This window comes from Chiloscyllium punctatum, chromosome 17, assembly GCF_047496795.1.
Source record: "Chiloscyllium punctatum isolate Juve2018m chromosome 17, sChiPun1.3, whole genome shotgun sequence".
Lineage (NCBI taxonomy): Eukaryota > Metazoa > Chordata > Chondrichthyes > Orectolobiformes > Hemiscylliidae > Chiloscyllium > Chiloscyllium punctatum.
The window spans coordinates 50944398-50961520 of NC_092755.1; the positions used below are offsets into that span (position 1 = coordinate 50944398).

The window sequence follows — 17123 nt, forward strand, 5'->3', positions numbered from 1 at the left end:
GTTTGATTTCAAGTCTTGCATTCACTTGCAGATGGCATTTATCAAACCATGACAGAAGAATGCCCATCACCCCAATGAATTCAGACTTGGCAGTGCAGCTCATATCCTGATAGCAATACTATTTCAAGTCTAAAACACAGTTCTTGTTTGAAATGGCAATTCTGTACCCATCCAGCAGAGTATGCAGTAACTGTGTTGCCAGGGTTTCAATAAAGTATGGGGTAGACGTGGTGGAAATTGTTGTCACATCTACTTAAATTTTTGAAGGGATGGGAGGTTGGGGAGGAGCATCGGCGCAGTTCAAGCTAGTCATTCCAAATGTGAGTGGACTCCAGAGAAAAAGCTATATTTCAGCTGTACTACAGCTATGTCTGGTAATGCCTGACCTGTCACTGGCAATGGGAACTATTTGAGGTGAGTTGTCATCAGAATAGAAGTGTATATAAATCTGAAAGAAAGTGATGACTGCAGGTGCTGAAGATCAAAGTCGAAGAGTGTGTTGCTGGAAAAGCAGAGCCAGTCAGGCAGCATCCGAGCAGCAGGAGAGTGTTTCGAGCATAAGCTCTTCATCAGGAATTGCCTGTGATTACTCCTCTTGCACTCCTATCAACACTATTGCAATATATATGATGCGTGCTGAATAACTAAAGGCTTTGCAATATGGCTTTAAATCTAAAACACGTTGAAACTCCAGTGCATTGAGTTTTTCGATCATCATGGTTCATGGTTAAAGCTGCAACAAATGTTCTTTTATTGGAAGCAGGGACAGGAGAAGTAGATTGGAGATGGATTGGCTGTTTTGCTAGTTATATATTAAAAAAAACCAAATGAGAAGTTTTATTCTGAAAAGATTGTCAGTCATTTGATTAATCTTGTGTGGAGGGATGCCTTTGTCTCCAGCTGAGTGCAGAATAGCCACTATTTAAAAACAGGAGGAGAATAATCTGAAAACAACAATTAGATGACAGGAAACTTTTGGGTTTAGCACCTGAAGATTGTCCACATCCACCCAATCAAGCCCCCTCGAGAGCTATAAGTTTCAATTAAGTCATCATTGACATTTCTAAACTGCAGAGGATACAAGCCTAGCCTTTCTTTATAAGGCAATCCACTTCTTCCAAGGTCTAGTAAAGCTTCTCTGAATTGCTTCCAATACATTAGCATCCTTCCCATACGTACTGTGACCAGTACTGTACACCATATTCCATATATGGCCTCACTAATGTCCTGTATAAGTGAAGCATTATCACCTTGAATTCAATTTCCCTTACAAAGAAAGCTGCACTCCATTAACTTTTCTGATTAGTTGCTGTACCTGCCTATTAACTTTGTGATTCATGCATTAAACACCCATGTCTCTGCATATCAGAGCATTGCAATCCCTGCACAAACAATATTTTTAAAATGTCTTTTTGTTGAAATAGACTCACATTTATTCTCTGCTTCCCACATCTTTATCCACACGTGATCTATCTATATTCCTTCTGTAAGTTCCGTATGTCCATTTCACATTCTTACTTGTCGTTTGTTGGAATCATTGTTGTAAAGATTTGAGGCACCAACCTCTAATCTGGAAAAGATCCACTTATTCCTACTCTTAGTCAGCCAATCTTCTATCCATCTACACCGTGAGCTTTTATTTTCCACAATCTTTCAATCTCAAGTACCTGTTGGAACTCTTAAGTATAATATATCCACTGGTTGCCCTTTCTCCACAATGCAAGTTACTCCTTCAAAGAACACAATAAATTAGACATTTCCTTTTGACAAAACCATGTTGACTTGCCTGATTACCTTGAACTTATCCGAGTGCTCTGTTATAATGTCTTTAGTTTCAACTATGTTCCCCCAGTGGAGATATTAAACTAACTGGTCTGTAATTTTCTGTTTTTCTGTCTCCTCTCTTTTTGAATAAAGGAATTACTTTAGCAATTTTCCAATCTAAAGGAGACTTCCTTAAATCTAATAAGTGTTGGTAAATTGAAACCATCATGTCAACTATTCCACTAGCTACATTTTAAAGACCTGAGGATGAAATCCACCAGGCCCTGGGGTCTTGCAAACTTGCAGTTCCAACAATTTACTCAGTTCTGCTTCCCTGATAATTGTGATTTTCTTGAGTTACTCCCTGTCTTTCAATTACTGATGTACATTTATTTCCAGGATGCTGCTTGTATTGTCTCTCATGAAGACTGATGCTAAACATTTGTTCAATTCATCTGCCATAGTCTTATTCTGCATTACTAATTCATCAGATTCTCATTTTCTATAGGACCTTCTATTTTTCTATTAGATCACTAATGTTCAGTGATGTGCTCGAGGGAAGAAAATCTGCCATCATTATCTGTTCTGTAGTATCTCTCTACTTTAAATAGCTGTGCCTTGACATCTGTAGCAATGTGGTTGGCTCTTAACTGTCCTCTAAAATGGCCTAGCATGGCACCCGATTCAGTTTGGGATGGGCAATCGTTGATGACTATGTCATTAATGCTCACTCCAAATTTTTTTTTAAGATCTGTTATCTTGGCTCCAGCAGGTGCAGGCCCAACCTGTCCAACCTTTCCTCCTAAGATAAACTCCTCAGCCCAGGGATCAGTCGATTGAACCTCCTCTGAACTGTGTATAATGCTCTTTTGGGTAAAGAGGCCAAGATTGGGAACACAACTTTAAATATGGTCTCCCAAGCACTCTTTACAACTGTAGTAAAAGGCCCTAATTGTACATTCCATCACCCTTGCAATAAATGACGATGTTCAGTTTGATTCCTGCCACTTGTTATACCTGCTTAAACTTTTTTTGATTCTTGTCCCAGGACACCCAGATTCCTTTTGTACCTCACAGTTCTACCGTTTCTCTCTCTTTAAGTTTTTTTTGTTTGCTTTGTTAATGTGCACAAAATCGCCTTTTCCCTCATTGTACTCCTGCTGAGTACTCCTGTAACCTACTTACTTAACCTATCTATAATCCTTTTCTTGCATCCCCTTCACAACTTACTTTCCTACCTATCTTTTGTTATCAACATGTTTAACAATCGTGTTTAGCAATCAGTCCCTCTGTTCAAATCATACAAGGGAAGAGCCAAGTGCTTCGGGGATTGTAAAGAATTGATCCTGTCTAGAGGCCTGGTCACAAGTCACTTACCAGCCCTGAGGTATTGAATGTCGGGTAGGGGTCTGGTATGAAAATAAATTATAAATCTGCCAGGCACTGCCACAGTGTTGTAGTGAAATGGAGTTCAATGTAGCTAAGTGTGAAGTCATTCACTTTGGTAGGAGTAACAAGAAGATGGATTACTGGGCTAATGGTAGGCTACTTGGTAGTGTGGATGAGCAGCGGGATCTTGGTGTCCATGTACACAGATCTCTGAAAGTTGCCACCCAGGTAAATAGTGCTGTGAAGAAGGCATATGGCATACTGGGCTTTATTGGTAGAGGAATTAAGTTCCAGAGTCCTGAGGTCATGTTGCAGTTGTATAAGATTCTGGTGCGGCCTTATCTGGAGTATTGTGTATAGTTTTGGTCGCCATACTATAGGAAGGATGTGGAGGCACTGGAACGGGTGCAGAGGAGGTTTACCAGGATGTTGCCTGGCATGGTAGGAAGATCGTATGAGGAGAGGCTGAGGCACTTGGGGCTGTTCTCATTGGAGAAAAGAAGGTTTAGGGGAGATTTGATAGAGGTGTACAAGATGATTAGGGGTTTAGACAGGGTTGATAGTGAGAACCTTTTTCCGCGTATGGAGTCAGCTGTTACTAGGGGACACAGCTTTAAATTAAGGGGAGGTTGGTATAGGACAGATGTTAGGGGTAGATTCTTTACTCAGCGGGTTGTGAGTTCATGGAATGCCCTGCCAGTATCAGTGGTGGACTCTCCCTCTTTATGGTCATTCAAGCGGGCATTGGATAAGCATATGGAGGTTATTGTGCTAGTGCAGGTTAGGTAGGCTTCGGTCGGCGCAACATCGAGGGCCGAAGGGCCTGTACTGCGCTGTATTGTTCTATGTTCTATGAAATGCAAAATAGAGGTTATTGACAGGATTTTAATTGGAGTGAGCTGGAAGGATTTTGCAATGGTGAAGTCACCTTATTTCTAATAGATTGTGCTGCAAACCAACTGTCTAGCCAACTGAGCTGACTGACCTCAGAGTTCAGTGATGCGATTCAATAAAATGAACACCAGGTAAACGAAGCCTGAGTAGTGGACTATCGGTGAATGTATGAGACAAAGGAAAACAGGAAAATAGTGGCTAAAAGATCATTTGAGAGGAGCACAAATTGAAAATAAAAGGTGCAATGTTAACCTATTTTAGTTATTACTCAAAAATCTCACTTTTTTTTAAAGTGACAAGGTAAACCCCCACATAGTCAGCTTGGAAAATGTTCACATTCTTTGAGTGGTCAGCAATGTTACTCCACTGCTGGCTTCCTCCAGTTTTGACTTGGACTGTTGCAGGTCACTTTTTAGTTTTATTTAATTTTGAATGAGATTTTGTAGGATACTCCCAAAGGGAGGTTGAGGCAGGTGAGGAAGTTCAAATGCTTTGGAATGTTTGTTAAAGCACACCATATTTCAGCTGAAAATGTTGTGGAAGACATAACTGCCAGAATAATGTCACTTTTTTTTTTAAAAAGTGGTTTAAATATAACTTGTGTTGTCCAAATATGCAAACAGGAGAAAGTGAGGACTGCAGATGCTGGAGATCAGAGCTGAAAAAATGTGTTGCTGGAAAAGTGCAGCAGGTCAGGCAGCATCCAAGGAGCAGGAGAATCGACATTTCGGGCATAAACCTTTCTACATGTCCGAAATATGCAAACACACAAGTAATTGCTTTCCTCCCTTATTACCATAATCATTGCATGTTAGATCCAAAAAAAAGGGATTGTGCGCAGGAACAGAACAGGAACTCCCAATGAGGTGGCATTGAAATGGTCTTGAGGTTAATTGTTTAATGCTTCTCTCGTTTGGCGCGTGGGAACAAGTTTGAATGATAGCTGTCTTATGATCAGCTGTAGGAGGAACTGGTAACAACAGTGAAAATTGTGTCTAACTTCTAAGCTGCAGTGAAAGAGGACCAGAATGAGGTGGATTGGGGGTTTAAAGAAAAAGGAGGCAATCTTGACGAGTGCTTTTCCTCCATCTAAAATGGTCATGTAGCAATTCTGTTGATGCACAAGATTTAGACTTAGATTCTGCCAGCGCCACTTGCTCTGGATTTCTCTACTGCCATCCAAACAAGAGAACCAACTTTGTGAGGTGAAATGAGAATGAATAATTGCCTTTTGGTAAGGCAGCGTTTGGCTGGATTAGATGCCCTGGAGATTTGTGAAATAAGGGGTAAGGAGAAAAATGACAGTTATGGTAGTTAGAAGTTAGTGGTCATGAATGCAGGGTATTGTAGCTGAAGTTATGTTTCATGACATCCTCTGCTAACTATATTTAGCTGCTTAATCAACGGCATTCTCTCCATCAAGTCAGAAATTGGGATACTTTCTGCTGTTTAGTGTCAGCTCCATTTGCAGAAATCTGTGTCTGCATCCAGCAAGACCTGGACAACATCCAGGCTTAGACTGCCAAGTAGTAGCAACATTTTTGCCACAAAAGTTTCAGTGACTTAATGAGCCTATAATCTAGGAAGATTAGACAGATAATCTAAAGAGAGAATATAAACCACTTGCCTGGTGATTTTAATGGCATTATCATTGCCAAGCCCCCACTTCCACGTTCTGGGACTTGGCTCTCCTTCTAACTCCCCAAAGCACCTTTGCCATCTGCAAAGTTTAGATCAGAATACTCTGCTCATTTATCTCAGTGTGCCAACACTGTCCAGTGTATGGCTGTTTGTTTGTTAGTGCTTTACGCATTGGCCTAAATATTCGCAATTGCTATGCTATCAGCTAGATGCACCCCAGCACCTAACCAGTGCTTTGACAGCAGCATCCCCCAAGATTGCTATTAACTACCATCAAAAAAAAAACAACCAGGACAAGAAATGAAATAAAAACAAGCTGGAGAGATTCCGATCTGGCAGCATCTATGGGGATAGAAGTAGTTAACATTCTTATTCAGCGGTAGAATTGAATTTTTGTAACTCTTGGCATATTGTCTCTATCCTACCCTTGGCTGTAACACCATTATAAACTCGTTACTCTGATTTGAAGCCCATTGTAAATAATACTTCCCTGGCATCAGTTGGTTAATTCTTTTTCCAAAACTGGCCAGCTCAACAGTGAAGCAAAATTAAATTAACATTTTAACCGGAGTAATGCTCCATTATAGGCTGTATTTTTTAAACTGGATCTTTTTCATAAAGTGTTGAAAGCCACTGCCGAATTTACTTGCTCGCATGTTAACATAGAAGTCTGAAGTGGCAGTGATGGGTAATTTATCCTTGATTCGTCGCCACCTTCAGTAGATAATGACGACAACTCTGCTTTTGGAAGCTGAGCAACTAAAGAATGAAGGGCATGATACTTGCCACTAATAGACATAGGTAACATATATGTACATCAAACCCTGTTTGTAACTTTGAATAGCTTAGTTTCATTACTGAGTAGTTAACAAATTACTAACACTTTTTCCACATATCCCAGTTACAACTGTTACAAAATGGTTAGCAAAATTATTGATCTATATTCTTGATGTGGATGAAGTGTAAGGTCCTGGACTAAATGAAGGTTGTCTGTGAAGGTCCTTAAAAAATATTATTCAATTTGTACAACATTCTGTACATGTCCACAGGGTATTTTGAGAAGGCACGCAAGTAGCAAGATTCTGCACATGCACTAATTGTTCAAGGTATGTTAGCTGCCATTGCTTTTTGCTTAATTATTTTGCCCTGTAATAAGTGAGTAAATTTGGCACGATGGCTAGATACAATATTAGAAGTGCTATGATGTGATGATGCAGGAGACATTACAAGTTCACTTGGACTTCTGTTAACAACTGTTTGCATCATCAAGAATAATAAAAACAACACAAAGGTTAATGGCCAAAGTGCTATGAAAGTTACCCATACTAGATTTTACTAGTTTCCGTTCCAACAATACTCAAGGTTAATACCTTTCTGGGAAAAGCAACACTGATTGGCACCCTATCCATCACCATCAAAGTTCACTACCTCCAGCACTGTACAGTAACAGCAGTGTGCACCATTTGCAAGATGTACCATAGCAATTCACCATGGCCCCTCGATAGCCTGTACCAAAGTCTTGACATTTACCACTGAGAAGGATGAAGCAGCAGATGTATGGGAGCACCACCTGCAGGTTCTCATCAGAGCCACACACCATCCTGTCTTTGAACTGTTCCTTCAATGTCATTGGGTCAATATCTTGGAACTCCCTCCAAACAGCACCTTGGGTATCTGTACACTCCCATGGACTACAGTCCAGAAAGCAACTCCCACCACTACTTCCGAGGGTAGTTCCAGGTGGGCGATAAAGACTCTCATCCTATGAATATCTCAAACAAAATTAGATGCGACATGTGAATAAATATGGGAAATGGTTAACCAAAAACAGTGTGGTGAAAGATCTTCTGAAGCCATTCAGTCTGTTTACAGCTTCGGTAAGCAAATTGAATCAAATACGGTGGTATGGCCAACCAAGTAAGATATTCTGAAGTGGATCAAATTAACTTCAAGATGATGCTGGAGCCTTTCAACAGAGCATTAACCAACAAGGAGCTAATGCATCTTGAGCAGAACAAGCTCTGTCAGCAAATGAAACGTCACAAAGTAAGCAACGTACATTTCAGCATGTTAATGTTTTCACCCTCCGAGAAAGAGCACTGAACATTTTCAAAACTAATGGCCCCTTTTTTTTTGGAGAAAACGTTAAAAATCAGAGTTTATAAACTGTCATCAGCTGCTTCAGGGTTGTGCCAAAAGAAGTTAAGATGCAGCAACCCTTTGAAGCATACTTCAGACATGAACCTCATCAATACGTACAAGTACCAAAACAAAGCCTCCATCGTCCTTTAACTCATCTGCGCCCCATTTAGTGTTTTTGGTGGCTACAATGGGCTGGGCACAGATACTAGACTCCCCAAGCAGGTGCTGTGCTCCCACTTTGAAATGCTGGATGACCCCCAGGTAAATGGAGGAAGTGCTTCACTGATACCTTCAAGGTCTCACTGGCAAAGTGTGGCATTTCCACAGACACCTGGGAATCACTGGCCCAAGACTGTCCAATGTGGAGCAGGAGCTTCAGGGAAGGCATCAACCACCTCGAGACTTTCACATGGGGGATAAAGTGGACGCCTGTGAAAATAGCAAAACCAGCATGCTGCCACACGAATACCCCTTCCCACAACCACCATCTGTCCCATGTTAGGCCCATTTTTACACACACACACAACGCCCAGATTTAAATCTTAGTTTTGGCAGTGAAGAAAGTAATTTTTATATATCATCTACCAAGTAAGAACAGAAAATGTTGTAAATGTTCAGGTCAGACAGCATATGTGGAGCAAAACAGAATTAATGTTTCTGGATGATGACCTTTCTGCTGCCTCTTTTCATATCTTTTAACATGGATAAATGTTCCAGAGGTGCTAAATGGAAATGAGGCCAAAACGTCTTAACATGTAAAGGTGGATAAATCCCTGAGATGTACCTAAACTTTTTGAGAAGCTAGGGAAGTGATTGCTGAGCTCCTTGCTGAGATATCTGTATTGTTGATAACCACAGGTGTGGTAGTGGCAGAATGGAGGTTGGCTAATGTGATGCCATTGTATAAGAAAGGTGGTAAGTGATAACCAGGAAACTATAGACCCTTGTACCATTGGTGGGCATATTGTTGGAGGGAATCCTGAGAGACAGGATTTATGTCTATTTGGAAAGGCATGGACTGATTAGGGATAATCAACAGGGCTTTATGTGTGGGGAATCATGACTCACTTTTTGATGAAGTAACAAGGGAGGATTGATAGGGGCAGAGTGGATTTGATCTATATGGACTTCAGCAAGGTGTTTGACAAGTTTCCATATGGTAGACTAATTAGCAAGGTGAGATCACAAAATACAGGGAGAATTAGCTATTTTTGGATATAAAATTGGTTTGAAGATGGGAGACAGGATGGTGATGGAGGGTTACTATTCAGACTGGACCGGTGTGTCACAAGGATTGTTGCTGGGCCCACTGCTTTTTGTCATTTATGGGCGGCACGGTGGCTCAGTGGTTAGCACTGCTGCCTCACAGCACCAGGGTTCCAGGTTCGATTCCAGCCTCTGGCGACTGTCTCTGTGGGGTTTGCACATTCTCCCCGTGTCTGCGTGGGTTTCCTCCAGGTGCTCCGGTTTCCTCCCATGGTCCAAAGATGTGCAGGTCAGGCAAATTGGTCATGCTAAATTGCCCACAGTGTTAGGTGCATTAGTCCGAGGGAAATGGGTCTGGGTGGGTTACTCTTCGGAGGGTCAGTGTGGATTTGTTGGGCCGAAGGGCCCGTTTCCACACTGGGAGTCTAATCTAAATGACCTGGATATGAATATAGGAGGTATGCTTAATAAATTTGCAAATGACACCAAAATTGGTCAAGTGAACAGTGAAGATTACCTTCGTACAATGGGACCTTGATCAGATGGGTTGAGGAGTGGCAGATGGAGTTTAAGTTAGATAAATGTGAAGTGCTGCATTTTGGAAGGGCAAATCAGGACAGCACTAGTGTGTTTAACGGTTAGGACCTGGAGATTGTTGCCAAACAAAGAAACTTTTTGGGATGCAGATTCTTAGTTCCTTGCAAGAGGAGTCATGGGTAGACTGGGTAGTGAAGAGGGTGTCTGGTATGCTTGCCTTTATTGGTCAGTACATGGAGTATAGGTTTTGGGAGGTCATTTTGCTGCTGCACAGGACTTTAATTAGGGCACATTTGGAATACTGTGTTCAATTCTGGCCTACTGCTATAGGAAAGATTTTGTGAAACTTGAAAGGATTCAGAAAAGATTTGACAGGGATTTTTCCAGGATTGAAGAGTTTGTTTTACAGGGAGAAGTTGAATAGGCTGGCGCTATTTTCCTTGAAATGTCAGCGAGGTTTATAAAATCATGAGTGGCATGGTTAGGGTGAATAGCCAAGGTCCTTTGCCCAGGGTAGGGAAATCCAAAACTAGAGAGCATAGGTTTAAGGTGAGAGGGGAAAGATTTTTAAAAAGGATCTAAGGGCCAACATTTTCATGCAGGGGGTGGTGTATGTATGGAATGAGCTGCCAGAGGAAGTGGTGGAGGCTGGTGCAATGACAACACTTAAAAGGATCTGAATGGGAATATGAATAGGAAGGGTTTAAAGGGATATAGACCAAGTGCTGGCAAATGGTACTAGATTAACCAAGGATATCTGGTCAGCATGGACAAGTTAGACCAAAGGGTCTGTTTTCTGTGCAGTACATCTCTATGACTCTTAAGTGCAATAAAGCCTGCGGTACCTGCATCATCTGTACAGCCGTCAGTGGACTTCTGAGAGTGGAAGAGAGTCATCCTTGCCTGCAAGGGACTGCTGATGATGATGGTTTTGATTATTTTCTTACAAAATAAGATATGGAATGAGCTTATCACGGTTGAAAATCTTGGGTTCAGAACTCTTCTCCTGATTTTACATTTTTAAAATGGGGAAAGCCCAGTCTCAACATAATTAGTTTCCCAGAGCATATCTGCTGTTTGAAATGTGTTTTTCCTAATCTAGTTTAAAATTTTCTTGTGGCTTGTTGTGAGCAAATGATGGTTAACGGAGCATTTGGAATTGGAAAAGTCTGAAGAGAACAATTGTATTTTAAGATTCAGTTGCTATAAACTGATTAACTTTCTGTGCTAGTAAAAATGTTGCTGATATTTTGATTGTCTGTCTTCTGCGACTTCGGATTTTATTGTTTAAGTCCTTAGCTACAACATCTAATCCACGGTCTGTTGTGTCCCAACAACCGCGAACTTAGCAACTTGTGTAATTTTGAAATAGTGAATCTATTTAATGTCATATTAAGTGTTCACTGTTAAGCAGCTGTCTGTTCTTTTTATTTGTGGAATGTGGGCTCATTTGCTGGCCAACATTTACTGCATGTCCCTAGTTGCCCTTGAAGGTGGTGGTGAGCTATCTTCCCGAACTGCTGCAATCCACCTTCTGTGGGTTGACCCACAATGCTATTAGGGAGGGAATTCCAGGAATTTGACCCAGCAACAGTGAAGGAATGGCAATATATTTCCAAGTCAGGATGGTTAGTGGCTTGGATGGAAACATGCAGGTGTTGGTATTCCCATGTATCTGCTGCACTTTCCCCTTCTAGATGGAAGTCGGCATGGGTTTGGAAGATGCTGTCTAAGGATCTTTGAATTTCTGCAGTGCATCTTGTAGATAAGTACACACTTCTGAGTCTCTGGTGAATGCTTGTGGAAGTAGTGCTAATCGAGCAGGATGTTTTGTCCTGGATGGTGTAAGGCTTCTTGAGTGTTGTTGGAATTGCACTCCTTTAGGCAAGTGGGTAGCATTCCATCCACTCCTGACTTGGGCCTTGTAGATAGTGAACAGGTTTTGGTGAACTAGGAGGTGACTGACTTGTTCCAGTATTCCTAGTCTCTGCTTTCATGGCCACTGTGTTTATGTGGTGAGTCCAATTGAGTTTTTGGTCAATGGTAAACCTCAAGACATTGCCAGTGGGGTGGATTTACTAGTGGTAACACCATTGAATGTCAAAGGGTGATGGTTAGATTAGTGATGGTCAGAGCCTGGCATTTGCTTTGGTGTGAATGTTGCTTTCCACTTGTCAGTCTAAGCCTGGATATTGTCCAGATCTTGTTGCATTTTAACATGGGCTGCTTTACTATATGAGATGTTGCAAATGGCGCTGCAGACTGTGCAGTAATCAGTGAACATTCCCACTTCTGACTTTATGATGGAGGGAAGGTCATTGTGAAGCAGCTGAAGATGGTTGGGCCTAGGACCTTACTCTGATGAACTGTTGCAGAGATGTCCTGGAGCCTGAGATGACTGACCTCCAACAACCACCACCATCTTTCTATATACCAGGTATGAATCCAACCACTGGAGAGGTTGCCCCTAATACTCATTGATTCTAGTTTTGCTAGGCTCCTTGATGCCACACTTGGTTGAATGCAGTCTGGCTGTCAAGGGCTGTACTCTCCCCTTACCTCTGCAATTCAGTTCTTTTGTTCATGTTTGAACGAAGGCTGTATTGAGATTAGGAGCTGCTTCCCTGGCAGAGCCCAAACTGGACATCACTGAGCAGATACTGCTTGGTATCAGTGATAACACCTTCCATGTCTCTCCTCATGGCAGTAAATTGGTTGGGTTGGATTTGTCCGGTTTTTATGTACAGGACATACCTGGGAATTTTCTGCATTGTCAGGTAGATACCAGTGTTGTAACTGTGTATGGGAAGAGCTTGGTTCGGGGAGTGGAAGTTCTGGAGCATAAGCCTTAGTACTATTGCTGAAATGTTGTCTGAGCCCATCGCCTTTGCCACGTCCAGTGTTTCCAACCGTTTCTTGATATCACATAAAGTGAATTGAATTGAAGCTGGTATTTGTAATGCTGGGGACCACTGAAGGAGGCTGAGATGGGTCATCCACTCAGTCCTTCCGGCTGAAGGTTGCTGCTGAAGCTTCAGCCTTTCCTTTTGCACTGATGTGCCGGGTTCTTCCATCATTAAGGATGGGGAAATTTGTGGAGCCACCTCCTCCAGTGAGCTGTTTAATTATCCACCACCATTCGTGACTAGATGTGGCAGGATTGCAGAGCTTAAATCACATCCATTGATTGTAGGATTGCTTAGCTCTGTCTGTCATTTGTTAATTACCCTGTTTGGCCCGTCAATAGTCGCATTTGGTAACTTGTCATGTTGACACCTCATCTTCAGGTATACCTGGTGCTGCTTCATTAAACCAGGGTTGATTCCCTGGCTAGATGCTAATGGTTGAGTGGGGAATATCCTGGACTGAGATTACAGTTAGTGCTAGAGTACAATTCTGGTGCTGTTAATGACACTGATGCCCAGTCTGTTCAAAAGTCTGTCCCATTTAGTACGGTGATAGTGCCACACAATATGATGAAGGTTATTCTTAATGTGAAGGTAGGACTTTGTCTGCACAAGGACTGTGCGGTGGTCAGTCTCACTGTTGTGGGTAGATGCATCTGCAACCAGCAGATTGGTAAGGATAAAGTCAGGTATGTTTTCTTTTTCTCTTTGTTCGTTCATTTGTTCCCTCCCCACCACCTGCATACCTAGCTGAGCAGCTCAATCAGTAGTATTGTTGCTGAGCCACTCTTGGTGGTGGACATTTGAAATCCCCCATCCAGAGTACAGTTTGTTCCATTGCTATCCTCCCTGTTCCCTCCCAAGTGTTGTTCAGCATGGAGTACCGAATCATCAGCATTGGGAGGACAGTACGTGATAATCAGCAGGAGCTTTCCTTGACCATGTTTTAACCTGAAGCCATAAGACTTCATCGACTCAATGTTGAGGATTTCCAGGGCAACACTCTCACACCTGTATACCCCTGTGCTGCCACCTCTGCTGGGTCTGTCCTGCCGGTGGGAAAGGACATATCCAAGGGTGTTGGTGGTGGTGTCTGGGGCATTGTAAGGTACGACTAAGAGTGTGTGATTTATGTAAGGCTATTGCTTGACTACTCTGAGACAGTTCTACCAATTTTGGCACTAGCCTCCAGACCTTAGTAAGGAAGACATTGCAGGGTTGACAAGACTGTCCCTGCCTCTGCCTGTTCCAGTGCCTAAATCGATGTCAGGTGATCTGTGCGGTTTCAATTCAGATTCTGTGACTTGTTGTTATCCACTGATATACATTAAACACAATTTCTAGTGCACAAGTGAAAAACTTGCAACCTGTGGTAGTGAAGCACAGCCGGTCAGGCAGCATCCAAGGAGCAGGAGAATGATGTTTCAGGCAAAAGCCCTTCGTCAGCCATTATGAAGGGCTTATGCCTGAAACGTCGATTCTCCTCCTCCTTGGATACTACCTGACCGGCTGTGCTTTTCTAGCACCATACTTTTCAACTCTGATTTCCAGCATCTGCAGCCCCCACTTTCTCTGACCTGCAACAGTGATTACACTTGGGTGAGTTCAAAGAAGTGACAGCAATGAGTATTCCCTGGCGAAGGATCATTTTGTTGGTCCTGGATTGAAGAGATTTCCTTTTGGTAAAATGGCAAAGTGAAAAATGTGTGTATGCTGGAAATCGTTGTGATAGCAGGTTCACATCCTATGTGATGAGCCATTTCAATTCTAGTCTACATTTTGGCAAATAAAGCACGCACTTCCTGGAGATTTGATTTGGCTTCTCTTTCCTGAGCTGGAGATGTTACACTTTATTGTTTTTAATCAAGGTGACTGCTCGGCTTGTTTGTTAGACAGCATTTTGCATTTATAATGCTTTACTGCACTCCCAGGACCTTCCTTCCAAAATGCTTTACATTACCATTGTTTTTCATGTTTAGACATTAGTACTATGAAATCACACATGCATTGAATGACATTTAAGCTGTTTTCTCCTACATGAGAAATCCAAACGTTTTCAAATACTCAACACATACGGGAGAGCTGTGAAAATGGCACCTCGTTATTTCACTTTTTAATAAATGTCATTGTGACATTCTCTTAAAAAAACCAAAAATCTGTAGATGCTAGAAATGTGAAACAAAAACATAAATTACTGGAGAAACTCAGGAAGTCTGACCGCATCTACGGAGAGAAAGCAGAGTTAAAATTTCCAGCCCACTGACCCTCCTCCAAAAGTTCTGCCAAACCTGCTGAGTGTTTCCACTGTTTTGTTTTTGTTATTCTCTTCATGCTTTTACATGAGCATAATTTGTTTGTAGTTGGCTCACTGTTTTAATCTCCCCTGAAACTAGCAAAAAACATTTATTAGGTCCCAAACAGCACTCTTATTATTGAGAATGGAAAGGCACTTTTTTTTTGTACTGTCTCTTAGATATCCATCCTTTTGGATACTGGTTTTTGGATAATTTGCAGCACGTGCTCCCTGCCAGTCCACAGCTGATTAGCATTGTCTCTCGTCTATTGCCAACTTCCAGATTTTGCTTTTTCATGGCACGTGTTTGTCACCATGGAAATGGTGCAAAAATGAAGTTTCCTTTCACGCTTGTTATTGTAAAGTTTATTTTTGCTGAGCTATGTACTTGTATGTTTTCACTTGTGATGTATTGAACCTTTTGTAATCTTGCTTCAGCCCTCTCCCACATTGTAATTGGATGAGGGTTTATCAGTGAATTTATCATTCCAGTAAGTGTACTGTTTTGATTTGATCAAGTACTGTCCTCTTGACTGTCCTGCTCTGTCTTTGCAGGTGTGGGGAAAAGCAGTCTGCTGCTGCGATTCGCAGATAACACCTTTTCTGGTAAGCACCCTTTTGTATGTAATGTTGATATTTGTGAATTTCGCTGATTTATGTACTGTTTTATCTTGGAACAATTCTGTTCTCATGATTTGTTTTACAAAGTGTCTTTCTCTTCCTAGTCCTCTGTTTATTGCTAGCCATGGCTCATGGTAATGCATCTTCTCTGAATAACAAGATGTGAATTTAAAGTCGCACTATAACTTGAGTTCGCAAACAAGCTGAGACTCTCTAGTGTAACAGAAGTGTAGTGATGAAGCCACTGAGCTATAGACTCAGACTAATGCTCTACGTGCATGGGTTCAAATCCCACTACTGCAGATGGTAGCATTTAAATTCTGTTAATGAATCTGGAAAATAAAGCTAGTCTCAGTAATTGTGCCATTAGTCTACTATCTTTTCATAATTTAAAAATCTCATTCGTTTCATTGATTTAAATCTTTTTTTTCAAAGTGGATTTCTTTCTCATCTGTAAGCAATTCTATACTCCCAGACAGCGATGTGGTTGACTCTTAACTGCCTTCTGAAGTGGCTGAGCAAGGCTCTTCAGTCTTTGGGCAATTTAGGGATGGTCAGCATATGTCTAATCTTGCCAGACGTGTCCATGTTCCATGAAAGAATATGGAGGAGAAAAAGTACTGAGACACCTCAGTTTACCTTCTTAGATAAACAAAAATGACCACTGTACTATTCTGAAGAGGAATCTGATCCTGCTTGATTGTCCTGGCCATTATTTTTCTGTCAGTCTGTAACACAAAAAGATTATTTAGTCATTTACACATTACTATTTAGTGCATATTGTGCTCCATTTGGCTGCTGGGATTCCTACGTCACAAAAGTGATTATACTTTCTAATTCTTGGGACATTGGGGACACTATATAACTAAGTGCTTTTCTTTTTTTTGTTCTTTAACTGAGTAATCAAGACATGGAAAGTAAATTGTTTCATCAGTTTCCATTGCATTCACTCACTCTAGTCCATTGCTGGATCCTTATTCTTCTCGAGCTACAATGCTTTTGAAATTATCACCTACTCACTTCTGCTATTGTACTGAGTTGCAATCGCTTCTAGCTAATTAAGTTGTCCTGGTGACATGAAACTTGTGTGTACACAACTGTGAGGAAGTACGTTGAGTGAGAAACCCATAGTTTATGCCAGTTTGTGACAATTAACTTGCTGGGTGTGGCTGTCCTTAGAATTTTTTTAGAAAGCTCAGGAACTTTGAACTCTAAATTACTGTGAGTACTTGTTAGCCATCCACGCACATCATTGTCCTCTCTATGTAGTTCCATTTTATTTTTGACAATGAATCTCTTACAACGTGCATGACACAAGAAGACTTTCTAGAATGCTTTTCATTATCACAACATTCCATTACAAGGGTATTAATGCCATTGAAATACTTTTTTTTCAAAAAAAGTACAGTATGTGTAACAAGCCAGAAAGGAGCACAGATATTCATGAGATGATGAAAGCCAGTTTGAGGAGTAATTGAGACAAAAACTGCAGATGCTGGAATCCTAGGTAAACAAGCAGGAAGCTGGAAGACTGGATTAGTGGTGCTGGAAGAGCACAGCAGTTCAGGCAGCATCCAACGAGCAGCGAAATCGACGTTTCGGGCAAAAGCCCTTCATCAGGAATAAAGGCAGTGAGCCTGAAGCGTGGAGAGATAAGCTAGAGGAGGGTGGGGGTGGGGAGAGAGTAGCATAGAGTACAATGGGTGAGTGGGGGAGGAGATGAAGGTGAT

The 17123-nt window shown here is 41.5% G+C and overlaps 1 protein-coding gene across 2 annotated transcripts in view; it reads left to right on the forward strand.

Annotated features, from left to right (window-relative positions):
• rab35b (RAB35, member RAS oncogene family b) overlaps nucleotides 1-17123 on the forward strand; it is a 61514-nt gene that overhangs the window by 5752 nt on the left and 38639 nt on the right. For both annotated transcript variants that reach the window (XM_072587107.1, XM_072587108.1), the window contains exon 2: nucleotides 15328-15378. In XM_072587107.1, coding sequence (XP_072443208.1) covers nucleotides 15328-15378 — 51 coding nt within the window. The remainder of the gene's footprint in view (nucleotides 1-15327; nucleotides 15379-17123) is intronic.